The following is a 27,496-nucleotide window of genomic DNA, read 5'->3' as shown; positions in this document are numbered from 1 at the left end:
ATAGTATCAGTTTATCGCCGGAGTTTAAATGTCAAGGTAAACGGGGAATTATTGATGAATAGAAAACAAAATTCAATAGTCTGACGAATTGTTTCCGAATTGGGCAGATAACAGTTGCATCATAAGAAACAACAGCAGTCGTGACTTGCTATAATCTAATTATAGTCAACGCACGTTACTCCTCCCTTTTTCAATGAGGTTTCATCACCAAAAAAGCACTTACTTAAGAACCAAGAACCAATCAGTTTCGAGTACTGCTGAACGCTGTGATAAGCCGGCATTTCGACTATATAAAAAGACGATTTCCCCAAAAATCAGTTGAGTCAAATTGTGGCAAGTACAAAACGGGTGTTTCACTTATTATAGGGCTTTGTCAAAGGTAGGTTTCTATAGTTGTAAGGACCTGTTAAAGGGAGGCGTGCGTGCCGTTTCTCGATAACTTGGTGACGGCTTATCGTGAAATTTTGATAGTGTCCAGTGGTTTGCGATAACCTTTCCGGTTTATCGACCCGAAAAGTAACAATAACTAATTACGAAACGGATTTGTTTAAGAGCAGAATGAGTTTGCAAAATATCATTCGGACGACGATGGACCTGAAAATGATCTCCAAATATTGCGTCATTCATTATAAGGTTGTTAAACTGATTACTAACTTACAGTGTGCACGTTGCTGATGTAACACTGTTAAATTTACAAAGTCCTGTAAAACGTCATTGCAATAAAATTTGAGTTTTACTGTATGTCAAGAATACCATCCACCCAAAACTAGGCAACCAAACATACAAATCCGGCAATATTTTTGTTAAGAATTCTGGGATATCCAATTTAGCTTAGCATGCGGTTAATTTGTGTGGCCATTTTTATCAGTAATAGCAATAAAGCCGCAAACATTAATTATTTGTTTTATACAGATATACGAAGGGGAGAAGATCGACCATTATCCGCGTGACGCAACAAACCGGCGCACAACAACCAGACGATCACGTGACACGGCGAATTGATAAAAGCAGTTGAACGGAGCGCGTCGTCCTCTTTTCCCATAAAGAAAACGTAGCGACGGTACAAGTCGCAGTGTAAACGCGTGTTTTTAAAAAAAAAAGGAGAAAAACCATAAAACAATGCCGGACACCGTCACCAACGGGTACACGAACGGACACGGACACATGCCATACGACATGGAGAACGGTTCCAGTTTCCTCTTCACTTCCGAATCGGTCGGAGAAGGCCATCCAGGTAAATGATTGTTTTGTTTTAAAGCCGGTGGTGTGACAACTTGTCGCTATGACAGCTCGTACCGCCATGTTGATTGTTTTGGTTCTGGAGCACCCGGAACGCGGGGGCCTAACCACTTCTAACCTAAAAAAACCACAGCAATTTCGTAATATTACACACTAATTGCGTGAGAATGTAAAAACACGTGGTGGTAATACTCTCTGGAACGTGTTCAAGAAATTTGCGAGTACTAAACGGGGCTGTTGTAAACGGTGGGCTCATGAAGGTGTTTTATTTTTAGATAAAATGTGCGACCAGATCAGCGATGCTGTACTGGACGCCCATCTTGTACAGGATCCTAATGCTAAAGTTGCCTGTGGTAAGTTTAATTTGACTTGTTTTTTGATTATTGTTATTATTATAGTCAATGTTGCCATATTGTTACAACAAGAAAACATTTTTAACTTTTTGTCAGTTCAAATATTAATAAATGTCAACTGAAAAACAGGAGCTTGTGCTTTTTAATAGGTTTCTTATTGCCCTGTATGAAATTAAGGATTTAACTTTGGTGTATCTTGACCTGACTATTTAGATTATTTCACAATTTGGCAACATTCATGTAAATTTAGCTTCTAAGAACATATTGTTCTCCTAACCTTATTTTATAACTAAGTTGGGCTATTCCTTTTACCAACCCGACAGTTATCACCTGACTGCCCTAATCCTACACAATGGAATGTCATGTGACATTTGTCAAACTTAACTCTGCTTTCTCTTATGTCATAAGTGGTATCTGTCAAATTGGTAAAAAACGTTCTAACCTCAATTGATGACATTTAACCCTTTTTCTAAGTATTTAAATGAAAAATGTGTTTAATTATGTTAATTCCGGGTTTTAATCTTATCAAACTATTTCCTAGAAACCGTGACCAAAACTGGAATGATCCTGTTATGCGGCGAGATCACCTCCAAAGCTAATGTAGACTACCAGAAAATCGTCAGAGAAACCGTAAAACACATTGGATACGACGATTCCTCAAAAGGTAATAAATAGTATGCAACCCTTTCAAAACTCTGCCCTAACAATTCCGCGAATCTCCGGTGGATAAAATTGGCATTAACTTGAAAAATTTGCCTCGTCCTTGAACCTTTAGGGCTAGATTACCGCACACTGAATCTCCTAGTAGCGCTAGAAGAGCAATCGCCTAACATTGCTGAGGGGGTGCACAGAGACAGGGAGGAGGTAGAAGTTGGTGCTGGTGACCAGGTAGTTATTATGGGTCTTTCACTCTGGTTCAAAATTTCTTGGTTAACACTGGTGTGCGGGCAATTGGGAAAGTTTATTTGCATTCTTAACTCGTTTATTAACCCCCTTATAGTGTGTGATTTTGCTGTATAATCTAAGTTGGTTACCTCTATAGGTCAGATGGTTATTCCTATAAAATTACTAACTTAAAGGTGGTGGGAACTTATGGTTAATGCAGTATTTGGGTAAATCACAGCAGTGTGATGTGTGGTGTCATAAATTTTGTTGTTATAAAAGATAAGTTTTGTGGTGAAGGGTTTGTCTAGTAAAACTAAGGTAATCATTGTCAATTTTACTGTAGAGGTTCAAGGACTTAGCAACTCTTTGAAAATTCTAGCAAATAAAGTCCATTAGGAAGATTAGAGAGTTAGTGGTAATTATTCTATATCAGTGTGAATCTATCGTAGGGTTCGATTACAAGACGTGCAGCGTAATGCTGGCACTGGACGCGCAATCGCCTAACATAGCCGCGGGGGTACACGAACACAGAAACGAAGAGGAAATTGGGGCCGGTGATCAGGTTAGCATGCTCTCGAGCGAGTCGTGGGGGGTTGGTTTTCTTTCCCGTTGGAGAAAGAAAACTGGAGGTTTCTCGAAATTTCAAAAAAACGCTTCAGCAACTTAACACATTCACCTGCATGAGCATGCATTATACTTTCCATTGAATTATCGATTCGCAGGAAGTTTTGTGAGTGTCGCAAATTTCGAGACCGTTCCGGTTCGCTTTTGTGTTTGCGTTTCTTATGTGCACAACGTGGAGCTGTCATTTTAACACTGTCCCTATCGAAATGTTTAGGGTTTGATGTTTGGATACGCCACTGATGAAACTGAAGAGTGCATGCCAATGACTGTGGTTCTTGCCCACAAATTGAACGAGAAAATTGCTGATCTCAGACGTTCCGGGGACTTTTGGTGGGCCAGACCTGACTCTAAAACACAGGTAGGCATCCACCGTGACGTCATTCCACTTTAGGGTGTAAGTGTTCCATGGCCTACTACAAGTTTTAACTTTAGGTTACAGCCGAATATACATTGGATAGCGGGGCTTGCGTACCACAAAGGGTGCACACTATCGTCGTCTCACTCCAACACAGCGAAAAGATCACCCTGGATGAACTAAGGGCAGAAATTAAAACGAAAGTGATTAACGAAGTTATCCCAGCTCAGTACCTTGACGACAACACCGTAATTCACATTAATCCCTGCGGATTGTTTATTATTGGAGGACCTCAGGTATGTTTTGGTTTTTCCCTGAAGTTTTATATTATCGTCGAAATTGCCTAGTATATTACAACATGCACCGCTGATAAGAATTGTTATGCCTGCATCTAGGTAATTTCATATTTATTATGTAATAAACACGCGGCTTATCTGGTTATGATTGCAAAAAAAGACCTTATCAGAGTTTAATTTTTACAGAGCGACGCCGGTTTGACTGGGCGCAAAATTATCGTCGATACTTACGGCGGTTGGGGGGCTCATGGAGGCGGAGCCTTCTCCGGCAAGGATTTCACTAAAGTTGATAGGTAATTGAAACGAAATGTATAGCAAAAGTTGCGTCATTGCACTTTACCTTGTTTTTCACCATAAAATGTCACCCAAGGACTGTCACTTGCAAAGTTTGTTGCCATATTTGTCGAGCTAATGATAAATTGAGATGTCAGAAGGTTTTCAACATTTTTCTTTCTATAGCTCGCCCGTTGTCAACGTTTTTCTTATGGACGCCGTATTTAATTTTTGCTTTAATAAAATGGTCTCAAAAAATGGTCGTTTGTAGGTCACGTGACTGTTTGCAACAGCAGTGGTCAAAGTATCAGTTTTTAGGTGGCCAAAGAAATAGTGAGATTGAAAATGATTTAAAATAGATCAGTACAGATATACGCAGGGATGTAAAATTGGTAATTTTCGAGTCGGAAAATTAGAATTTTCCTGAATAGGGAGAATAACTGTCAAACTTGTCATTAGCATTGTCAAATTTGTTATTGTTAAACTTGTCATGCATTGTAATGAGATAAATTAAGACATCTAAATTTCATGATTAAAAGTACCGGGTGACCCATAAGACTCTCGGGAACCGTTCGTCGTATGGTTTTGGGATAAAAATTTGTTTGGATAAATCGGCCATGAAGAATTGCTGGAAAATATTTTTGAGTTCTAAAAATGACCACCAGAGGCCGTTACTGCCATCTTAAATTTTTAAATTGCATTTTCTATAAATTTTGCACAAACTAGAGTTTTTTTTCCCTAATTTTTAAAGCGAACCGATTTATTATCATTTTCGTAAAAAACAAATTTTTGTTATTTCAAAAACAAAGATGGCGTGAGGTGTTCAATTGTTTTTGCATTAACCTGCTTTAACTTCTTAACGGTTTGACCAATTTTAACAAATTCGGTATTGTTGAAAAGAGCATTTCTTGGGCAATAAGAATCAACCAAAATTTAGTTAATTTAGTTGAATCTTTCTGCGCCAGGGGCTACTTTTGACACAATGACTCAAATTCCAAAAAAAAAATTAAAAAAAACTAAAGGAATGATATGACTTTTTCTTTATGAAAAAGTAGGCAAATAACATCCAAATAGGCCAGTGAAAACCGTTTTTCAAATTCTCGTTCCTAACCTGAAATATTGAGAAAATGAGATTATGAGGGTCTTATTGGGTCACCCGGTACATTAAACCTTAATTTGGATTGATATTAGATGTTTGGTAGAACTACTTAAAAACAAATTATTTTTGAATTTTTAGATTTTCCAATTTTTCCGGAAATTTTACACATTTAATAAGCTGACGTAAATTAATTAAGAGTAAATTCAGTTTTCTTGACAATTGGCGAATGCCACATATTAAGAATGCTTCAATATGTCATAGTATTATTGATCTTGACAGTGGCAAAAAGAGAGAGTACCATACAAAATCAAAGTGCTAGACAAAGATGGGTAGAATCTTGTGTCAAATTAGGTCACATTCAGCACACTGTAACTTAGGAAGTTCTTCTCTATCTTTGTCTTTCTCTCACTTATTGCAACTGGAATAACAATTTTGTTATAATATAGATCAGCGGCTTACGCGGCTCGTTGGGTGGCAAAATCGTTGGTAAAAGCCGGAGTGTGCCGCCGCTGTCTAGTCCAAGTGGCTTACGCCATCGGTCTGGCCGAGCCCTTATCAATTTCAGTATTCGATTACGGAACTTCCAAGCTGAACCAGAAACAATTGCTCGAAATTGTCAACAGCAACTTCGATCTGAGACCGGGCAAAATTGTGAAGTATGTTAAAATTTCAACTGTTTGCAACAACATTCCAATTCGTTGCTCTTTTAGGGAGTTAAACTTACGTCAACCAATCTACCAGAAAACGAGCACTTACGGTCACTTTGGCAGAAACGGCTTCTCCTGGGAAACACCGAAGAAACTGCGACTCGGCCAGTACACGGACATGATTTAACATCACTTTTGTTGTTAGGGTTACTTTAGATGTTTAGACGTAAACAACACACTTTTAGGTTAGTGACAATTGTGACAGGGTCCGTGCGGCTTTGACAGTCCCGGAAAGTATTCTCTTACCGTAAAAAAAAAGTGGTGAAAACTCGTTCTTCTGTCGGGTGAACCACAGCTATGTCGGTGGGAATTTTAAGTTATTCGGGCAGCGTTGCCTTCCCGACACTACCACGCGGCAACGGCGACTCAAAAAAAGTCCCGCCGTCTACATAGTTGTAATCTGCCGATCCAACACTGTTTTTGTTCATGACGTAGTTTTTCTGGTTTGTTAGAGTAGGAGCGAGAAAACGGGTTGGTGAATCGGTACGATTATGTTGTGCTAATGACCGAAAACGGGAAAAGAGCGTGTCGTTTGCACACCGGGTTTAACCGGAACAAGACGAGTTTTCACTTGTGTATTTAGGCCAGAACTCGCGGAATTAATTTATTATCGTAATTAGTGTTATTACGAGCATTTATCAGTGCTGTCAATCACATTGTAATAAGAAAAAATTATCGAATATCGATTATTGTTTAATTATTAGTATTCGCGGCACAGTCCCGGAATCATATTATATAATTGCTGTCTATATTTTTTATGAGTTATTTATTCTGAAAATTTTTACTGCCATAAAATTTATTATTGTATCAAAATAAATCTTCAGGCATTTTGTGACATATTTCTAATTGGACAGGAAATAAATAATTGTAGCTAAGAAAAAACAAATTTAACAAACAACGACCCATCTCTATTAAATAAGTCTATTTACTGTATAAATTAACTTTACAACGAACCCCCTAAAGTGGGATCCAATACCGACATGGCAGCCCCAATCAAGTGTATCGATCCAGTAACCAAAACATCACACTTCCGTCCTTGTAAGTAATCAATTGCTTTGGCAAACGACGAAAACACCTTACTGTCACTATTTCCATTACATAGACGATCCCAGCCCTCCTTATTCTGGTAGCAACGCTCCAATTGCCGTTGAACCGGTTGGATTTGGTCTTGGTTGTCTGTTTTATGTACCGTAAGTATAAACAATAGTTTCTTTTTTCAAGCAGTCTAAAATAACCCTATTATTGATCTGTACTGTCTGCGTAGAAAGGCTACATTATGTTGCTAACTAGTACAAAAATGGATTTTCATTGTCCTAGGAGGTAAAAAAATAATGTCCAGAACTTGATTCAGACTAAACCTATTGTAGGTATTTAGAAAAAAGCAGATGAAATTAAGGCACTTATTTTGCTTTAATTGGAAATTTTCTTATTCAGAAATACAGTTTTCCTGACTGTTCCAGGGCTAAATTTGTGATCAAAATTAACGTAAACAAACGGACATACAATGACACATGGCACGGCTAACACGATAACAGTTAACACGAAGCCATTTCCAAAGTTGTCCAATAGAGGGCGGCGTATCATGGCTGTCTAGCGTCATCTATCGCTTTCAACCGTGATTAGCCTTCCGAATTTACTGATGATGTAAACATGTCATTTTTAATTCTTTTTTAAAAAACATGAAAAGTAACCACCATGAATTCTGGTATGTAGGCTTGATTTTTACCAAAAAAATTCTGATGAGTTTGAAAAATGTCTTTTTGCTCCGCGGATTGACAAAATCTCGAAACAAGAGTTTTACCATTAAAATCCTTTCCCAAAAATCGAGGTCTAGAAAAATATGCTAGTTTTCCCCAAAAATAGTATATGCTACACGGACGTAGAATGCAGTTACCACTCACCGGAATTATCATGGTCGTCTCCAACGTTTGGAATAAAAATTGCGCTACTAAAGTGACAGTTCTGGAGGAGTTCTAGTAAACTGTTTGGTTGCCGTTCACCCGTTACGTTAAAAATCAAAACCTTTTCGCTATTGTGAGTATTGGACCTGAACCAATCAGAACACACCTGCATACTGTCCAATGTATGGGCACCGTCCAGAAAAAACCTAAAGTAACGTGAATAATTCTTCTATTTTAAAGTCTATCACAGGGCTAGCGGCAGTGACGTAATAATTGTCGTTCTTTGTCTATTAGTTGTGAACTGAGCAAGACAACATTAGGTCTGTTTCCAACTCAGAAACGGTAAATGTTAAGTTTCATTGGTTGAATGCTCACGTGACTATGACGTTTTCTGACTTGTGGCCAATGTAAGTACACACACATATTGTACTTTACAATATGTCTGTTTTAACACCGGGAATATGCAATGCTCTTTTCATCAATGAAAATGAAAAGCTTTGGAACTAATCTAAGACATATGACGTCACTGCCACTTTGGCTGGGATGGAGAGTACTTTAATGTTCGCCATAACTCACCTTATAGTTCCTTTTTCAATAAGCTCATACCTGCCAGGCCATCTGGCTGTCTCAATGGCTTCTCTAGCAAGTTTCCAATTAAATTCAACTCCATTGTGCGTTCCTATGCACGAAAATTTCAGTCACAACAACACTCAAACAGTCCAACTTACTTTGTCTTATAAAAGCTTCACTGATTGACAAAGCTAGACTGGCATTGGTTTTCTGTATATGAGCTGGTATTCTCGACGTTTTGTCGCTGCTGTACTGATCCTCAACTACACAAAGTTTACACTAAACAACCCAAAAATTCTTAATTACTCCTACCTAAGTTTATGCACCACTAATTTACCTGACGCTCTATGCTACGCTGCTTTAATACTGTCATGGCCTCTGGAGGTTGTAAGGCTGTGAATACTTCAGCCCCAGGCTTCATCACTCCAGCCTTGTTCCACGCTATTGATTCTAGAGTGTTTCCCAATAGGGTTGTGTGATCAATGTCTAATGGTGTAATTCCAGCCACCACAGTCTTGCTTTAACTCTACTTTGATAATTAAAGAAATGGAGGCAATTGAAACAACACATACCGAACCACGTTAGTGCAATCATATTCGCCCCCAATTCCCACTTCCATAATAGCCACATCCACCTTCTCCTCCATAAAAATGTGAAACGCCAAAATAGTTAAAAAACGAAAGTACAAAGGCATATCATAGGGGGCGCTCTACAAACCACAAATTTTTAAATCTACATAAATGACAGCACAGTGGGCATAGTTTGTGATTGGTCAAAAAAGCAGCTTCTACTAGGATCAGTACTGTCTTTTACACTTGAACTTACCTTATGCTTGTCCAATTGGTTGTAAACTTTCCAGAAATACTTGGCAAACTTCTCTTGAGATATTGGAGTACCATTCAACCTAATCCTTTCACGAACTTCTAATAAATGGGGCGACGAGTAGAACCCAGTTCTGTAGCCGTGACGTCGTAAAATATTCTCACAGTAAGAGCAAGTGGTACCTTTGCCATTAGTGCCTGCCACATGAATAACAGGCAACATGTCTAGCTGTTCTGGAGACAGACCGGTCCTGGCTAAGAATTTCGACATTTCCTGCATGTTATTTTCTTGGTTGTTTTTAATTTTAGCCCTTTTAATGTACTCCACATTGCTTTGTAGCGAATTTAAAGTCTCTATTGCGTCCTTAAATTGTTTTTTAATTAAGTTAATTATCTGGCAATAGATATAGAGACTCACCTGGTAACTGTTACACATTTTGGACAGATACTCGGTGATTTGCGATAACGGTCTGCAATGCAGTGCATTAATTAGTGCAGTTGTGAAGTGGTCTCTCATAACCCCACTTTATGCCGAACAAGAAGAGGGAAAACTGTTTTTTATTTTACAGTTACGCAGTTCAGTTGTTTGCTCTTATCTATTTGATACAGTTCAATGCTTTGAATGACCCGGCGACCCGGTCACAAGTGGTAGATAAGAACTATGGGCCCCCTGATTATGTATTGATTTTTTTTTACATTGTTTGGTTTGATTTAATGGGAGCGATAAAATTGTTTAGTAAACAACGACAAAAGCAAAATTGATAATAATTTGAAAAATATATAAGAAAAGACAATGTTTATAGGTTATGGTTTGACGTTGTCTTTTGGCTGGGTACGTTCAATCCTTTCACAGTTTCGTGCTGTTGGGGCTCAAGTGCCATTCGAATTAACAAATTAAATAGAACATGCATTATAGTAGAGAAATAAACAGGTAAAAACCTTGCTTGCGAGTTAGAAACGCGTTAGGCGTGTCCTCCAGCTGTCAAATATCAATTGGCGGTGACTGCTGTCTTAAACATAAGACATTTCTTCGGTCAACTGTCATCGGTCAATGCCAGCCGCCCATTGTTTTTATTTCTCCAGTTTTGTCAATTTTGATTTACCTTTTTTATGAACAGGTGTCCTAAACAATAAAAATTACAAACTAATTAGCGGTCACTGGACACTATTAAAGATCATTTAAAGTTATGCTTTGTGTAGAAAAGTGTTGATTACTTTCAGCCCAACTTGGACGGAATGAGGGGCCACACTTTGTCACTGTACACCCTGCTTTATTTGCTGGGTAAGTGGTTTTATTTATGAATGATTGTTAATTTTGAGGAATAGAGGTTAAACTCTATTCTTAGGGCTTTACCAAGGTTTGAGTACTTTAATAATGTTTTTGCTAATATTGAATTTAAATGGCTGATAATAATGCAAAAAGAGACCTTGTATAGGAACAACTGTATATTATGTTTGAAACCTTGAGTGTTGGTTAACTAGCTTTTTTTGATCACAACTGCAATAGCACCTAAGTAGTCATTAATTGAATCATGAATATATGGAATTTCTGTATTTTACACTGCAACTAGATTGGGAAATAACTTTGTTGTCAACCAAGGACATGACATAACCCCACAAACAAAAGTAGAATGGGGTTGAACTTGTGTTGAAAAAATGTTATTTGGGACTCTTACACAACTACATCAACACTGTGTTGATAAATAATCAGATAATTTGCATAAATAGATTTATTATTTCAACTAGATCTTTACAGGTGTCTTGACTATTCTTTAAACATGCATTTGAACCGAAACCCTATTTCCGTTCACAGGCCGTTTCTGGGCTTTGTCTTCCAGACCGTGTCAATTGGGTGACTCATTTTAAAGCAGGCACCTGACCTAAGCCGGTAGAATACCTAATAGAAAGTAATTTTCTTCACATTGAGATAGAAAACTGACTGGAGCTAATAAATAATTTTGCTATTTAACTAACCTTATTAAATTAATCAGCCTGCTAATTTCCATAAGTAGTTCCAGGACTCTTCAGATATTCAAGTGTCACTTCACTGCAACTGCTATTTTTTAATTAAATCGTGTTAATTACTTTTAACAGGAAAATGTGAGTCATTTGGAATCATAGGTGTCTTTATTCTTATAGCCGCCAACATAACCAGAGTCGTCAACCAAATCTTCTCTGCCTTCTTTCCCTTTTCCTTTACCGCTAGCATCAAACCGTTCCTTGTGCGCTCCTGTATATTTGGAAGTGTCAGTTAATCGGTCCACGGCTCCAGTATTAACAACAGCGGTAGCTTTGTTAGTTCCTGGTGGACCACATTCCATTAATTTCCTCTTTATATCCTCCACCTCCATTTTTTTCTGACCCGCCAAGTCCTCTAGGAAGGTGACAAAATTGGCATAGTTGATGGTTTTTGATTTGAACTTGTTGAACGTGATTCCCGTGTCGGTTTGCGTCAGTTTTTTATCAAACACTTGGGCCTGTTTGAACCATTTGTCGATTTGCGTCAAAGTGATGGTTTTGCCGTCCGATTTCGTGTCACCAAATTTGGAAAAATTGATGAATTGTTGGTCTAATTTGATTGTTTGCGCCATTTTGTGGAATGCAACTGGAATTTTGTAGATGAGTGACAGTTGACAGATTTTCAGAAATCTAGCCTAGCCTTGACTTTAAATTATTACTGACATAAAAATGACAGCTGACCGACAGTGTTGACAAGCAGCGTTGCCACAATTTAAATTTTTCCACTTAATGTAGAATGGTGATCCCAATAGTTGAACTAGTCATTTCAAGATCATTGTAGGTTAGTTTGATTTAATATTATTTTTTTCAATTCGGATGAAAAAGAGGCCCAACCTAAACCTACACGTGATTGGTCAAAAGGAACAGTGTTGTAGTTTACCTAAGCACTGTACGCCTGGACTTCACCATCATAATCGTGTAATTGCCTCTCCTTTTGCTTAATTATTGTAGTTATTCATGTATGCATGACCAAGAGAAAGTTAACGCATTCTAAGAAAACATTATGACTATTCTTGCGCGTTTATGATTTTTTTTTTGTACCTTGTGTAATTTCATAATCCTAACAAAACGGTTAAAGTTATGAAATAACACGTTTTGAACAATAATTTCCGCAGGTTATTAACCTCATTATGAGTTTAATATTAAGTATAATATCATTGTATTTTTATACTTTACTGAGTTTAACGGTCACTTCAGTCACATTGGCAACGTTGTTGCAGGATCCTGGCAACGCCAGGAAAACCGGTTAGCAACGTTGCCAGACATAAACTCATTACGTTTTTTTTTAACTAAAAAAAGGTTTGGTTAAACATAGAAAAGGGTCGTTAATGTACTGCAATGCCAGTGTAATTAATATCTGTTTGGTCCGTACGGATATTGCAGTAAGTGATAAAGAGGCGGCATTATTTGGAGAACCGCGCAACGCTGCTTTCTATGCGTGACGTCACGGCACATCGATGGTGCGAGGGTCAACAATCAACAATTTTCTTTAGATTTTGTGTAATTTACGTGTTTTGTGGTGTTTCTGCTCCGTATTAACGTTATTACAAGTAAATTTGATTACTTTGCTAGGAAAGGTTCTTTGGAATAACAGGTAAGTGAAAAGAATTATTTTCAATTCTATACATAACCTACTTTCTACTTAATCACCACACAGATTAGTTATGTACCACGTATTAGGTTAAAAAATGTCTTAAATTATTTGTATTCAATAGGAATTAGTTTATGTTATTTTTAAAATGTGTTTTTTCACAGTAAAGTGTTAAATGCAATGTTGCCATGTTGCAGGATCAGCCTATAGATTGCAAAATGGTTCGAGTGTTTGTGGTTGGTGTTGCAATGACCAAGTTCGATAAACCGGGTAGTAAACCCGGTGATTATCCGGATTGGGCCAAAGAGGCGATTTTAGGAGCCCTCCGGGACGGTAATGTTAAAATCGAGGAAGTAGAATTGGCAACCGCTGGGTTTGTTTACGGCGATTCTACCAGTGGTCAAAGGGTGAGCAGATAATTATAACAAGTTTTAATGCAACTTTTGAACCTATCAGCAAATTACTAGTTAATTACCCATAAGTGATTATTAAAATCAGAACTGTAAACTTGACAATTGTCATGTGACACTGCATTTTGTTTTTAGGCAATTTATGAAGTAGGCATGACTGGAATACCCATATTCAATGTAAACAACAATTGTTCAACTGGTTCTACAGCCTTGTTGCTAGCAAAAGAAATGGTGGAATGCGGCAAAGCACAATGCGCTTTGGCTGTTGGTTTTGAAAAAATGCAAAGAGGCAGTTTAGGCTCTGTATTTATGGACAGAGCGAATCCGTTAGAGAAACATGTTGGAGTCATGTCGGAACTCGCTGAGATTGGTACCAATCAAAGTGCTGTTGCTAATAAATTGGTTTTAATTGTTGTCATTATAGAGGCATCACCAATGGCTGCGCAAATGTTTGGCAACGCCGGCATTGAGCATATGAAAAAGTACGGCACGAAACCGGAACATTTTGCCAAAATTGCTTGGAAGAACCATAAACATTCAGTCAACAATCCTAACTCACAATTCAGGGACGAGTATACTTTGGAACAGATACAAAAGTCTCCTAAAGTGCATGGTCCTTTAACTAAACTACAGGTGGGAAAGTGTTTTGACCACCTTAACAAAGTTTAATAAACGTGACAACATTGTAGTGTTGCCCTACTAGCGACGGTGCTGCCGCTGTTATTATAGCTTCAGAAGACTTTGTTAAAAATCACGGTTTAGAGTCCAAGGCGGTGGAGATTTTAGGAATGGAAATGGCTACCGACTTAGCCTCCACATTCCAGTAAACTTTCTCTCAAACCTCGTTGAATTTTTTTTACTTACTACGCATTTTTAGGGATAGAAGTTGCATGAAAATTGTCGGTTATGATATGGTTAAATTGGCTGCCGATCGCCTATACCAGAAAACTGGAAAACGACCCACTGACGTGCAAGTGATAGAGTTGCACGATTGTTTTTCTGCTAATGAACTGATTACTTATGAAGCCCTGGGGCTTTGCCCTCCAGGTAAAGCTAGGGAACTAATTGATCGCGGGGACAACACTTATGGGGGAAAATACGTTGTATGTGTAGTTTTTTAGTGTTGTTGAGTGTTTGCTAGAAGACAATTTTTTAGGTTAACCCTTCGGGGGGGTTAATATCAAAAGGGCATCCTTTAGGGGCTACTGGGCTTGCGCAATGCGCCGAACTGACTTGGCAATTGCGTGGAGAGGCCGGGCCAAGACAAGTGCCTAATGTCAAACTGGCCTTACAACATAATATAGGTTTGGGTGGGGCTGTGGTTGTTGCTTTGTACCAACTCGGTTTTCCTGAGCTCCAACAAAGGACTGTCCCATCTAAAACGTCAACAAATAGTGAGGAAGATGGCTTCCTAGCCACTCCATTTTTGGATATTTTACAGCAAGCCATGTTGGAGGATGAGGATGGTTTGGTTAGCAGACACCGAGCTATTTACGGTTTAAAGGTGGTTTGCCTGTTTAAAAGTCCGATTTTCGCAAATAATTAATTTCTTGTAGGTCCAAAAAGACAATGGTGAGGAAGGATTGTGGATTATAAACACCAAATCTGGAAAGGGAAAAATCGAGTTTAACGGCAAGGATAAGCCGGAAGTCATATTTACAGTGAAGGACTCTGATATAATTGAACTGCTCACGGGCGCCATAGAGCCTCAGAAAGCGTTCTTTCAAGGAAAAATCAAAATTAAGGGAAATATAGGGTTGGCTTTAAAACTCATGGAGCTGCAGAAAACGGCGGCCAGTAAAATTGAGGCTTTGAGGGCCAAACATCTCAAATCAAAACTATAAATTCACACTAGAAATTGGCTATGGGTTTACAGTATTTTATATCAATTTGTTTACTTGTTGTTGCATTTATACTGTTTTATGTGAATTAAAATTGTTTGTTACGTATATTTTTATTTTTGATAAAAGGCGATTAAAAGGTACTTTGGGATGTGTTGTAAATATACATAATAGTTTTTATTAAAAATTATGACTTTTTATTGCCTAATATATTGCCAGTGTTGCCAACCATGTTCTTAATTATTAAATAATCCAATTTTGAGAAAATGTATGAAATAAGAACCAAAATTGCTTATCATCTGGCTTTATTGTGACGGCAAATTTATTGTTAATAATTATACAGGTGTGGTGAATCCAAAAGCGACCATAGGTAAACCGTGTAACGGACAGAGAAACGTAGGTAATTGCATGCGCGGGAGAAAGACAGAAAACGAAAAAAATATCAAGTAGGCCATATTTTTAGCGCGCTGTTGCCAAACGCCGTAAGTAAGTTTGTCGAGGGTATTGAATTCTTACGGCGTTTGGCAACGCTACGCGTTTAAATACGGTTACGCGCTAAAAATATGGCCTACTTGATATTTTTTTCGTTTTCTGTCTTTCTCCCGCGCATGCAATTACCTAGGACGTTTCTCTGTCCGTTACACGGTTTTTCTATGGTCGCTTTTGGATTTACCACACCTGTATAATTGACCAGTCATACACGGTCATGTCAAAATTCCATGGATAGAGTAGATTCACATAGGTCTCATGATAAGAAGAGAGAACTATACAGGGTGGTCCAGTTTTAAATGTAAATAATCCACTATCCGACAGTCCATCAAAAAATAAGTTGACATGTCATTTTGCTGAAAAACACTTTCAAAGGAAGACACACTCTTCCAAAATTTAGTTTAAAAAATCGTTTTTTTGCTATTGGCGTTTCAAGATAAGAGAGATACTCCCTCTGGCGATCAGTTGTGAAAACAGTTTGGGGCATTCCAGCTGTAATTTCTCCGTTGATTTTGGCATATTTTGGTTAGGAATTTAGCACAGGTTTCATAAATATGAAGTGACAGTGTCATATTATTTATAATGTTAGGTCAGGAATGGGTTGCCCCCCCCCCATAAACTAATGTCAGCCCATTGGAGCAATTTTGTACTGATGAAATGAATGCTCATTATGTGACGTGAATGACATTTGTCAAACTTGTTAAGTGGCGTAGATCAGGGGGGATGGTGTTCATTTTCCTACTCTATTTTCTACGATGACTGGATATTTACCAAAAATTACAGTTTTTTAATTTCCTTGTTCAATTTAAAGAAATAGGTATTTCCTGTAAAATTTTGATTAAAAATTATTATTACTAATTCTAGTAGAGTTATTACGTTTTAAAACCCAAAAAAGAGGGATACCCGGGTAGTCAAAAATAGGAAAATTTTATTTTATAAAAATAGTAGTGGTTTTCCTTCAAAAAATCAGTTGACATATGTGACAGTATGTTATATGTATTTGTCATAATTTCAGACCGTTGAAAGTGAAAACTGATCAAATTTGGAACAATCAACCCTTTGAGCAAAGTCCAGAGGTATAAATAATTTATGCAGACGTACCTAATAAGTCAATTATCTCTTATCAGAATTTTACACAATTTTGAACAAGAAATTTTAAAAAAAGTGTCATTTTTGAAAAATGTGCAGTAACGTAGACAATAAGGAAGGAAAATGAAAACCTATCCAAGCAACAATTTTGACAAAAGTCATTAACATCACATATTGATTATTAATTTCCTAAGTGCTTGTTCCAAATTTGATCCAAATTGCTCCCACAGTCTAACGCTTTTTTAAACTGAAATTTGGGGGGGGACTGTATCTTTCTTAGGAAGCATTTTTTGCGAAAATGACAAAATGCATGTAAACATATTTTTAGATGGGCTATCAAATGGTAAATTATTGACATTTAAAACTTACAACCACCCTGTATTGCAAATCAATGCTCTAAACCACGTGATTGACACACTTTTCTACTATTTTTTTACAATTATTTTCAGGATTGTACATATCAAAATGTCATTCGGTGAACGAAATATCGCCCAGTCCGAGCAATCAACCGGAAGCCTACTTCAACGGTTCATCGTATCTGCGGCTGCAAAACACCATTTCCCTGAAGATGCCGGTCGGGTTGAGTTTCAAAACGTGTTTCGGTGGAAGTCTGCTGTCGCAGCAACAAAACGAAGAGTCCATCGAGGTTATAGTGAACAAAAAGGGGGTAATCTTTAAGGCTAAAGTGGACGGTATCCCCTATGAAGAGATTATTTTCGGAAACTTTTTGAATAACCAGTGGCATACGGTGTTTTTGCAGTATTCCATGGGGAATTTAACGTTGAATGTCGACGGGGAGGTTGAGGTTTGTCTTGACTCAATTTAATTGGGATGGTGAGCAATTTGTTGTTTAGGTTCTAGCAAACTCTAGTTACAACACTCCGTTGTTGACGAGCAGCAAGTTGTACGACGATTCAGTGCCTTCCGTTTTGCTCGTGGGGAAAAACTTTAATGGTTGCCTCCTCGAAGGACCTGCGGTTGTATTCGACTCTCGTCTCATTTATAAGAACCACAACGTGGTGTTTGAGAGGTGTCCCATTCCTTCGGATAGTTGTAAGTTTATTGCATAATAATGGGAAAAAGAAACAAATTTTATTGTGTCTTAGGTACACCGTCAGAGAGAATCAGCAACATTGACTTTTGTTTGACTGAACCGTGTATGCGTCACGGAACTTGCATAAACACCCACAACACCTATACATGTTCTTGTTTGCCAAGATACACAGGTACAGTAATAGTATATTTCATTACCAGTACAGAAATGAGGATTTTTCCGTGCGCGCGTGACAAATTGGGAAGTCATGCAAGAACGGAAAATCCATTTCTGGACGAGTAATGAACGATATTTTTTATTATACTTAGGTACCTGAAATCAACATAAACAAAAAATATCGCAAAAAATTATTAAGAAAATCGGGAATATTTATTTTTATTTTTAAAACAGTAAAAATGTAAGTACATACAACTCAAATTAACAAAAAAAATACAAGTAGGTAATTCTAAGAAAATTAATTTTGGACAGAACCGTTATTATTAATAGTAATATTTATTGTACAATTCGTATTATTGTTGAAGCTCAATCCCTTTTGCATTTCTTTTTGTTGAACTAAAGACTCTGCTAAAGATGTTGAAGCGGAGTGTTCGTGTGTGCTTTGGTTCTCTTGATTGACTGTTACAGATGTTGTAGTTTCCAAGTTACAAGGGCTAAACAACTTCCGTGATACTTCAATTTTTCTTTGTATGGACTCTTCTATATATCCTTCTGCTACATTGGAAGAAAGCCATCCTCCGTGTCTTTTCAAAGTGAGCAAATCACCGCCGTTTTCCACCAACATGGTTGCCGAAGAGCGCCTTAGCCCATGTCCGGTATATTCTTCGGGATTTTTTAGTTTTAGGTATTTTGCAACAAGTTTTGGAATACCACTGATAGTATGGCACCCAACATGTTGACCGTAACATCTTTGGTTTCGGTATGCAACAAATAATCTTCTACTCTTCATATGTTTAGGGCGGAGATCTGCGTATTTACGGTAAATTGTACAGGGATCGAATTTGCAATTTTCATTGGTAATGGTAAAACTTCTTGACCTGTGAGGTTTTCCATCTCGTAAGAACACGACAAGGAAACGCCCATTTTCTTCCACATCATCTAAACTCAAACGTATTAAATCATCTCTGCGGCATGCACCGAAGATGCCAAACACTAAAATTACTTTTACTAGTAGATATTCTCCATCTGAAGCTTCACATAACAATTTGGTTACTTGTTCTGCTGTAAGAATCTTGGATTTCTTTGGTATATATCCTACAGCTTGTCGTTTCAAAAAAGCAATCGTTTTTGGATATTGATGGTGAGTATTTTCTTTTATTGCCAAACAACTCTTTAACATAGAGAATCGACTCCATAAAGTGGAGAAAAAAATACTAAAAATATACTAAAAGAATATCGTCACTCACAATTTTGATTCGTTTCTGAGTCCGCCATTCGGTAAAACTGTTATATTCTTGTTCATATCTCAACCTGGATTTCACTGGTAATAAATCTGCACTCACTTCTGCCGCTCGTTGTAAGATATTTTCGGGAATATCCCGATTTTCTTCACAATCTGAATTCATTTTTGCAAAATGTAATAAATACATAAATACTTAATTTTCACTGACAGAAAATAAAATTTGTCATTAATAAATAAATCGTTGCTATAGACACATTACTCGTTTCTTTTTTTTCTTCGGGTTGCCATAGGATATCTAGTATCATGGATATCTATGTTTATTATTAAGCGCACGGAAAGAGGGATCGAGAAAAAATTTCCGTGCGCTGTTCCGAAAATGTCATATTTACTGTATTTATAAACAGTTGAAAATGTAGTATTTTCTGTTAAGTATAATAAAAACATCATTACATTATGTTGAACTAATAATGTCAATCATTTATTTTTTCTCAGGAAAAAACTGCGAAATTGATTTAGGAAATCCTTGTGACCGAAGAACCCCATACTGTCGCAATGGGGCTACTTGCATCAGTGATCCAATGGGGGACACTACTTGCGTGTGTCAGCCCGGTTTTAGCGGGAGAAACTGCGAAATTGAACTGCTAACCCATCCACTTTGCAAGGTTGTACCAACTTGCTGCTATTTGAATTAAGTTAAACAAGCAGTATTTCAGATTAATCCGTGTTTGAATGGGGGTTTGTGTGACGTTAACTTTGAAACTGAAACAGTCCAGTGCAGTTGCAAGCCTGGTTTCAGTGGCTCCCACTGCGAATTAGATATCGATGAATGCGCCAACAAACCTTGCTTAAACGGTGGGATTTGCACCGACGAATTGAACAACTTTAATTGCGACTGCAGCCGTACCGGTTACACGGGACGACTGTGTGAAATTAACGTCAACGAGTGCTTGACTAGTCCCTGTTTGAATGGTGGCATTTGTTTTGATACTTACGGCTCCTATTTGTGCCAGTGTCCTGCCAATTTCGGTGGGAAAAACTGTCAAAATGTACGCTAATTCTTTATTCGAAGCACTCTTGATAACGTTGGATTTGTAGAACATCAACGAGTGCGCCTCTCAGCCTTGCTTCAATAACGGGGTGTGCGTCAGTAAATCGACCGGATACGAATGCAAATGTTTACCTGGGTACTTTGGCGAAAATTGCGAGGTGGAAAATCGTCAACAACGTCACTGCGACATGGTAAATTGCGGCAGAATGGCCGAATGTTTTCAAGGCAAGCTGTCCACCACTTTTTCAATATACACCCACTTAACACGAATAAATTTAGATCCAATAAATGGGGCCGGTTGCGTGTGTAAACCCGAATTTGCTGGCGAATACCCTAACTGCAAATCGATGTCTTTGTGCGCGAACAATCCATGCAAAAATGGGGGTTTGTGTAATATCGTCAATGGCAACATCAACTGTTCCTGTACTCCAGGTTTTTCCGGTAAGTTTTGCACTAATACGGTCACGGGATTAACACTTAGGCCCTCGGTATACACTCTATTTTAGTTATTAAACTTCGGCGTAATTAATATTTAATTCAATAACAAAGTCTAGATCGACATTCAAACAAAATTATTGGTATGACGTCACAACTTCTGACAAATTTTAAAAAAACAGGCCTTACTAAAACATTATTTAAAGGTTTAGGACACTTATACAGTGTGACCCATTTAGAATGGAAACACCCCTATAAAATTTTAGGTTATTAACCGATTTCAATGATTTTTTTTTTGAAATAATTAGGTATGAAATGTCTATTATGGGAGAAAATTTTAAATATTTATTTCAGTTTTCAGGTCATATTACGAGACTTTTTCTTGATAGAAAATGGAGAATTTTTATTAGCGATTTTTTTATTGAAAAAATTACTACGCCACTGGATCTATAGTGCTTTCAAATAGCTGTGACCAAATTTTTTTTTAATTTTTTTTTTTTGATTTTTTTTTTTTTGATTTTTTTTTTTTAGAAATTAATTTATTAATAAGTAATAATAAACAAATAAATAGTAACACCATTTCTATGGCAACAGTTGATGCAGGGTGTTCTTTTGTGACCGTTAGCTTAGAGGATTTTTGAATTTTAATTTGTCATAACTTTGTTATTAATGAATGGATTTTCATGAAATTTTGGTCACAGCTATTTGAAAGCACTATAGATATTTCAATAAAAAAATCGCTAATAAAAATTCTCCATTTTCTATCAAGAAAAAGTATCGTAATATGACCTGAAAACTGAAATAAATATTTAAAATTTTCTCCCGTAATAGACATTTCATTCCTAATTATTTCAAAAAAAAAATCATTGAAATCGGTTAATAACCTAAAATTTTATAGGGGTGTTTCCATTCTAAATGGGTCACACTGTAGAAGCTTCTAGCAGCTTTAAAAGATTTCTTGTAGGTTTAGGACACTTGTAGAGGCTTCTGGAAGCCTTAAAATATTCTTTGAAAGATTAGGACACTTGTAAAGGCTTCTAGCTGCATTAAAACATTCTTTAAAACTTTAGGACACTTGTAGAGGCTTCTGGCAGCTTTAAAACATTCTTTAAAGCTTTAGGATATTTGTAAAGGCTTCTGGCAGCTTTAAGACATTTTTTGAAGGTTTATGACACTTGTAGAGGCTTCTGGCAATTTTAAAGCATTTTCTGAATGTTTAGGACACTTACAGAAGCTTCTAGCAGCTTTAAAAGATTTCTTGAAGATTTAGGACACTTGTAGAGGCTTCTGACAGCTTTAAAACATTCTTTGAAAGATTAGGACACTTGCAGAGGCTTCTGGAAGCTTTAAGACATTCTTTGAAAGTTTATGACAGTTGCAGAGGCTTCTAGCAGCATTAAAACATTCTTTAAAACTTTAGGACACTTGTAGAGGCTTCTGGCAGCTTTAAAACATTCTTTAAAGCTTAAGGATATTTGTAGAGGCTTCTGGCAGCTTTAAGACATTTTTTAAAGCTTTAGGACACTTGTAGAGGCTTCTGGCAGCTTTAAAACATTCTTTAAAGCTTAAGGATATTTGTAGAGGCTTCTGGCAGCTTTAAGACATTTTTTAAAGCTTTAGGACACTTGTAGAGGCTTCTGGCAATTTTAAAACATTTTCTGAATGTTTAGGAAACTTACAGAAGCTTCTAGCAGCTTTAAAAGATTTCTTGAAGATTTAGGACACTTGTAGAGGCTTCTGGAAGCTTTAAAACATTCTTTGAAGGTTTAGGACACTTGTAAAAGCTTCTAGAAATTTTAAAACATTTTCTGAATGTCTAGGACACTTGTAGAGGCCTCTGGCTGGTTTTAGTAGGTTTTCAGTACTATTTAGAGGTCTTAACAGAATAATTCTAGAAACTTTTGGCCATTTTAAAAAAACGGTTAGAAGTTTTTAGTGTCTCGTGACATAAGTTTAAGTTGCTGCACTTTGTCAACCTTGTCAATATTTCCAGCTGTGACGTCATCGTAATTTTGTTTAATTTTCACTATTGTCACTTTAAAGCATATTATTGATCTCACATACTTAATACTAATAATACTAATTGTTTAAACTGTCCTTTAAACCACAATAAAAATAACATTGGCATGCTTTCCTTGGACTTTTTGTCAACAACACACTTAGAGGGGTTAAATGCACAAATTTACTAAAGTTTCCATTGTTCTTAACGTAAACAAAAAGCTAGCAGTAGCTACTGCTAGATGACTTCCATATGTTTCAGAAGTAGTACTCTTAGCACGCTATACACTAACAGTAATTGGTAGTTTTATCGATTTCACTCTTTCACAGCTGCGTGGTTTTTACTGCACTAGTGCGAGAGGATGGACCACGTGTTTTACTACCGAGGTGTCGGCTCGCCGAACAGGGTTTGACAGGTTAGAGTCGGTTTGGGTGCTTTTTGCTTGCTTTGTGTGTGTATTAGTGTATTTTGATTTGTTTTGCGTCGTGATTGGCCGCCAGTTTTGTTTCTATCGGTTTGGTGGATTTGCGTTAATGCCAGCTGTCATTTTAGGGAGCTACTGTCAAGTTAACGTGGACGACTGCCAACCGAACCCTTGTCGTAACGGTGGTGTTTGCATTGACAGAATCAACTCTTTCTATTGTAATTGTACGGAAGATTGGATGGGGGTTGTATGCGAAAAACCGTACGACGTTTGTGAACTACTACCCTGTCAGGTATCTGCCTAATACAGTTTAAGCAATATCCAGTGTGACAATTATTTTTAGAATAACGCTACATGTATTCCGGTCAACAAACACGACTTTACTTGTCGCTGTTTGCCTGGTTTCGAAGGTTCCAAATGCGAAACAAACAAAGACGATTGCAAGGGAATTTCATGTCCTGGAGGACAAGTGAGTTGGGCATTTTCTAACAAGTTAAACATAACCTACAATTTCGTTTTTTTTACTAGGTTTGTTACGACTTAATTAACGATTACGAGTGCCGATGTCCTTTAGGATATACCGGGGACGATTGTAGCGTGGACATTGACCCATGTTCGAAAGATCCGTGCGTTAACGGTACTTGCGTAGTGGACTTGGTTAATAACGAGTGGGCTTGCAAGTGTAAACCCGGCTTTACCGGTCAGTTTTCCGATTTAAGTAATTTAATATTTTACTAATTATGGTCTTTAGGGCCCTACTGCGATGTGGATATTGATGAGTGCAACATTCCCAACACCAAAATCTGTACCACTGGTTTATGCGTCAACACTTTAGGGAGTTTTAAGTGTTACTGTGAACCTGGATTTACAGGCTTAAGGTAACACAAGTAGTATATTTTTCTCCAAAATAATGTAAACGTCTAAAATAGTTGTTTTGATCACCTTGAATTTTGCTTGGTATAGATTTGTGGAGCAAACAGAGCGAACGCGACATCACTGTGACGTAACTTGACAGTTGACCAAGTTGTGGTTCTGTCAAATTTCGTCATAATGACGTCACACTCTGTTTGCTCCATAAAAGGTTAAAATGAACGGGATCAGAGTAGACTTTCGATTGAATTTTTCACACAGTTTTCATTTTTGGTTCAATTTTTCGCAGTTCTTATAATCAAATGTACACTGTACTTATAGATAAATGACAAGAAACGGAAACGTTTGTTCTTTCTATTCAATTATAGTAAACTACTAAAACCAATCATTCTGACATACATAACACGCTTCTTCAAACATTTTCAATAATATTTACAGATGTGAAGTTGATATAGACGAGTGCCTACCGCAACCGTGTCAAAACGGAGCCACTTGCGTCGATTGGGTTAATAACTACACTTGCGTCTGTCAACCTGGATACGAAGGGAGGAATTGCAGTCAGGAAATTGACGAGTGCGCGTCCAATCCTTGCATGGGGGGCGCCACCTGTCGAGACCAAATCAACGATTTTGTTTGCATTTGTCCGCCGGGTTTAACAGGGAAAACGTGCAGTATTAATATTGATGACTGCGAGGTATTGTTTTTTTTTAATTATCCTTCTAAATACAACGGCAGAAAATTAACAATTTTTCAGTCCAATCCCTGCCAAAATGGGGCTGCCTGTATCGACGGTCTAAACGAATACAGCTGCAACTGTACGAACACGGGCTACGAAGGCCTTTACTGTGAAATTAACATAGACGACTGTATTGGTTTTCCTTGTATGAACGGTGCTGAATGCATCGATAAAGTCAAAGATTACGAGTGTGTTTGCTACAGGGTGGGACATAATTACTGTTATTTAATTCAGTAAGGGAATAAATCTGTAAAATTGTAGGGATACGCGGGCAAAAACTGCGAGTCCGACATAAACGAGTGCGAGAGTAGTCCGTGCAAATATGACGGACTTTGTCTGGAAAAATCGAATTTTACTTTATACAGTCCGGAAGTTTTGTCCAGAATGGGGATCGATCCAATACCTGAGTCGTTTCGTAAACCCTTTTCCTACAATGATGCTGAAGGGTATGAGTGCGTATGCGTTGAGGGTGTAACTGGAGAAAACTGCGAAATTAACATAAACGAGTGTGAATCAAATCCGTGCCAGTACGGTACTTGTAACGATAAAATTGGAGGTTATGTGTGCGAATGTGAGGACGGTTATGAAGGAATCCACTGCGAAGAGGTAACCAGAAATTAAATCCAACATTTCTCTATTAAAAAAAAAATAATTATTCAGGACATTGACGAATGCAAAAAATACGAACCTTGTGTACGCGGTACTTGCGTAGATCGTGTAGCTAATTACTTGTGCATGTGCGAACCGGAGTTTGGGGGCAAGAATTGTTCAGTACGGCTTGTTGGTAAATAATGTCTTACCGTACTAGACTCCCTGTTTGATTTGGCTTTGTTTGTACAGGATGTGCGAATGAACCCTGCGAAAACAACGGTATTTGCCGTCCTTATCTGGTCAACGAAGTTGAACATAAGTTTAACTGTTCCTGTCCTAATGGTTTTCACGGTCATACCTGTCAGAATACTACCACAATGTCGTTTTCTGGTAATATACACACACCAACAAAATCACTAAAGTTATTTACCGTGTTTATTCCATTCAGGCCATTCTCTGGTAACAGTTAACAATAGCAGAGACGAGGGCTACGATATACAGTTTAGATTTAAAACAACTCTAGGAGATGGACTTTTAGCTTTAGGTAATATTGGTTTTTAGCAGCATCGCCAGTTTTTTAATTCCCACCAATCGCAGGCAAAGGTTTAACGTACTACATCCTGGAACTAGCCAGAGGGCGTCTCAATCTTCAGTCCAGCTTGTTAAACAAATGGGAAGGCGTTTTTATTGGTTCAAATTTAAACGACAGCAACTGGCAAAAAGTGTTTGTGGCCATCAATTCTACCCATTTGGTTTTGGGCGCCAACGAGGAACAAACCATATATCCGATCACTTTTAATGAGAACTACAATGTGTCTTCCACAAGGTGAGACAAATTGTATGTAGTTCCATACATTCTGTTGTTACTACCTTCATTTCAGCTTTCCAGTTACTTATATTGGTGGTATTCCTTCGAATTTACGGAAGTTAACCAGAGGACAACCGTTTTTAGTAGGTTAGTTCTGTTAGTATGGTAACGTAAACTGTGCGCCACCCTCATAACCCCTCTTTTGCGTCTGACGTCACTTATTTCCTATAGGTGAATGTTTAGCTGACAGGCAAAACTTTTTTGTTCACAGTAGTTGTCTCTAAACACGATATTTTTAATTGTCAGTTGTCACAATTTGTTTATTTTTTAACTTAACTGGTACATGAATGGAAATATCTTCTATTCTCAAAGTTTTATGGCAATTGCCACATAAATAGCTTGGTGTACATTTGTGGAGCAACCAGAGCGAACACGACGTCACTGTGACGTAATTTGACAGTTGATCAAGTTGTGGTTCTGTCAAATTTCGTCATAATGACGTCACACTCTGTTTGCTCCATAAAAGCTTAAAATGAACGGGGTCAGAGTAGACTTTGGATTGAATTTGACCGTTTTCACTTTTAGTTCAATCTTTCCCAATTCTTTATATATAAATTTGTAAATAATTTCATATAATAGAATACAAGTACACTAGTTTTGCACTAAACTGAACTAAAAATGAACTTGAGATATTAACCTTTCAAGTTGTAATTTTTCTTCTTTTGCGTAACATTAGCCTAAACAAAATCAATCAAGGTTTTAAATTAAAAAGGCAAAAAGGTGGCGCGCAATTTGATTGAATCTGGTTACATCCGATGGGATTGTAGGCTGCGCCGAGGACATACAAATCAACACAGAATGGGTAATACCACAACCAAGGAACACAACACATCTCACATTCCAAAATACCGAAATCGGTTGTGTAAGAAAGCCACAATGTGAACCGAATCCGTGTCATTCGGGAGGGCATTGCACTGACAAGTGGAGGGATTTTAGTTGTTCCTGCACTAGACCATTTTTAGGATTAACGTGCCAGCATAACTATACTGCAGCTACTTTCGGACATGAGGATATTACTGACTCTTTAGTCACCGTATGTTATTCGTTTATTTTAGTGTAATTTTTTTTTTAAATTGTGATTTTTACGTTGCAGGTTAATGTGTTTGATTCTGCTCGTCGAGCTATTCGCACTATTTTGGATATTTCCATGTTTATCAAGACTAGGCAAGGAAAAGGCCAAATATTCTATTTGGGATCGGCGTTGGGCAGTCAAAATGGCAATGACGAAACCTACGTGGCTGCTCAGTTGGAAAACGGTAATATTTTGTATTATTGCAGTGAAATTAGTTAAATTTTGTTTTGTAGGAGAACTTTTCGTGCGTATCCAGTTTAATGGTTCTGCAGAAGCCTACCCAGTTTCTGGTGTAAAACTGGATAACGGTTACAATCATTTGATTGAAGTGATTCGTAATGTTACCCTAGTTCAGGTTAAAATCAATGGAACTGAGTATTTTAGGTAAGTTAACTTAATAAGTTTACAGTCTTATTTCAATAAACAAAATTTATGGAA

The 27,496-nt window shown here is 37.5% G+C and overlaps 5 protein-coding genes across 8 annotated transcripts in view; 3 read left to right on the top strand and 2 right to left on the bottom strand.

Annotated features, from left to right (window-relative positions):
• The first annotated feature begins 248 nt into the window (after positions 1-248).
• Sam-S (S-adenosylmethionine Synthetase) lies at positions 249-6,729 on the top strand. Of its 2 annotated transcripts, none has more exons than XM_081990892.1 (10): positions 249-379; positions 913-1,234; positions 1,515-1,592; positions 2,134-2,256; positions 2,368-2,480; positions 3,316-3,459; positions 3,534-3,752; positions 3,939-4,045; positions 5,571-5,780; positions 5,835-6,729. In XM_081990892.1, the coding sequence occupies exons 2-10, from the start codon at positions 1,120-1,122 to the stop codon at positions 5,956-5,958; spliced, it is 1,233 nt and encodes a 410-aa protein (XP_081847018.1). In that variant the 5' UTR covers positions 249-379; positions 913-1,119; the 3' UTR covers positions 5,959-6,729. The 2 variants fall into 2 exon arrangements, with proteins under 2 accessions (XP_081847018.1, XP_081847017.1); XM_081990891.1 differs by lacking the exon at positions 2,368-2,480 and adding an exon at positions 2,927-3,039 and having other exon boundaries at positions 254-379.
• On the bottom strand, positions 6,718-9,799 carry Fpgs1 (Folylpolyglutamate synthase 1). The gene is made up of 8 exons (XM_081990887.1): positions 9,542-9,799; positions 9,128-9,487; positions 8,875-9,011; positions 8,640-8,820; positions 8,461-8,581; positions 8,309-8,411; positions 7,733-7,938; positions 6,718-7,007 (listed from the first exon to the last, which is right to left on the bottom strand). Exons 1-8 carry the CDS (start codon positions 9,638-9,640, stop codon positions 6,775-6,777), a joined length of 1,440 nt encoding a protein of 479 aa, XP_081847013.1. The 5' UTR covers positions 9,641-9,799; the 3' UTR covers positions 6,718-6,774.
• A 107-nt stretch (positions 9,800-9,906) lies between these two features.
• Positions 9,907-27,496, top strand: part of crb (cell polarity complex component crumbs) — a 29,086-nt gene continuing 11,496 nt past the window's right edge. For 2 of the 3 annotated variants that reach the window (XM_081990821.1, XM_081990819.1), the window contains exons 1-23: positions 9,907-10,405; positions 17,012-17,367; positions 17,417-17,615; positions 17,669-17,788; positions 19,508-19,677; positions 19,729-20,061; positions 20,111-20,288; positions 20,343-20,504; positions 23,050-23,213; positions 23,265-23,390; positions 23,450-23,621; positions 23,673-23,799; positions 24,230-24,485; positions 24,546-24,731; positions 24,789-25,133; positions 25,188-25,311; positions 25,368-25,508; positions 25,567-25,662; positions 25,716-25,944; positions 26,000-26,073; positions 26,754-27,019; positions 27,080-27,242; positions 27,292-27,442. In XM_081990821.1, the coding sequence (XP_081846947.1) occupies positions 10,360-10,405; positions 17,012-17,367; positions 17,417-17,615; positions 17,669-17,788; positions 19,508-19,677; positions 19,729-20,061; positions 20,111-20,288; positions 20,343-20,504; positions 23,050-23,213; positions 23,265-23,390; positions 23,450-23,621; positions 23,673-23,799; positions 24,230-24,485; positions 24,546-24,731; positions 24,789-25,133; positions 25,188-25,311; positions 25,368-25,508; positions 25,567-25,662; positions 25,716-25,944; positions 26,000-26,073; positions 26,754-27,019; positions 27,080-27,242; positions 27,292-27,442 (4,184 nt within the window). In that variant the 5' untranslated portion in view covers positions 9,907-10,359. Of the gene's footprint in view, positions 10,406-17,011; positions 17,368-17,416; positions 17,616-17,668; positions 17,789-19,507; positions 19,678-19,728; positions 20,062-20,110; positions 20,505-23,049; positions 23,214-23,264; positions 23,391-23,449; positions 23,622-23,672; positions 23,800-24,229; positions 24,486-24,545; positions 24,732-24,788; positions 25,134-25,187; positions 25,312-25,367; positions 25,509-25,566; positions 25,663-25,715; positions 25,945-25,999; positions 26,074-26,753; positions 27,020-27,079; positions 27,243-27,291; positions 27,443-27,496 lie in introns of all 3 variants that reach the window. The other variant, XM_081990820.1, reaches the window with a different exon arrangement.
• Positions 10,839-11,776, bottom strand: LOC145736446 (tubulin polymerization-promoting protein homolog). The gene is made up of 2 exons (XM_081990917.1): positions 11,098-11,776; positions 10,839-11,020 (listed from the first exon to the last, which is right to left on the bottom strand). Exon 1 carries the CDS (start codon positions 11,712-11,714, stop codon positions 11,229-11,231), a length of 486 nt encoding a protein of 161 aa, XP_081847043.1. The 5' UTR covers positions 11,715-11,776; the 3' UTR covers positions 10,839-11,020; positions 11,098-11,228.
• On the top strand, positions 12,525-15,171 carry ScpX (Sterol carrier protein X-related thiolase). The gene is made up of 8 exons (XM_081990883.1): positions 12,525-12,736; positions 12,931-13,140; positions 13,279-13,513; positions 13,568-13,776; positions 13,833-13,966; positions 14,021-14,246; positions 14,300-14,647; positions 14,700-15,171. Exons 2-8 carry the CDS (start codon positions 12,952-12,954, stop codon positions 14,985-14,987), a joined length of 1,629 nt encoding a protein of 542 aa, XP_081847009.1. The 5' UTR covers positions 12,525-12,736; positions 12,931-12,951; the 3' UTR covers positions 14,988-15,171.

The sequence above is a fragment of the Ips typographus genome, linkage group LG12 (assembly GCF_016097725.1).
Source record: "Ips typographus isolate SLU linkage group LG12, UJ_Ityp_2.0, whole genome shotgun sequence".
Lineage (NCBI taxonomy): Eukaryota > Metazoa > Arthropoda > Insecta > Coleoptera > Curculionidae > Ips > Ips typographus.
This window is presented reverse-complemented; position numbering and strand designations above follow the sequence as displayed.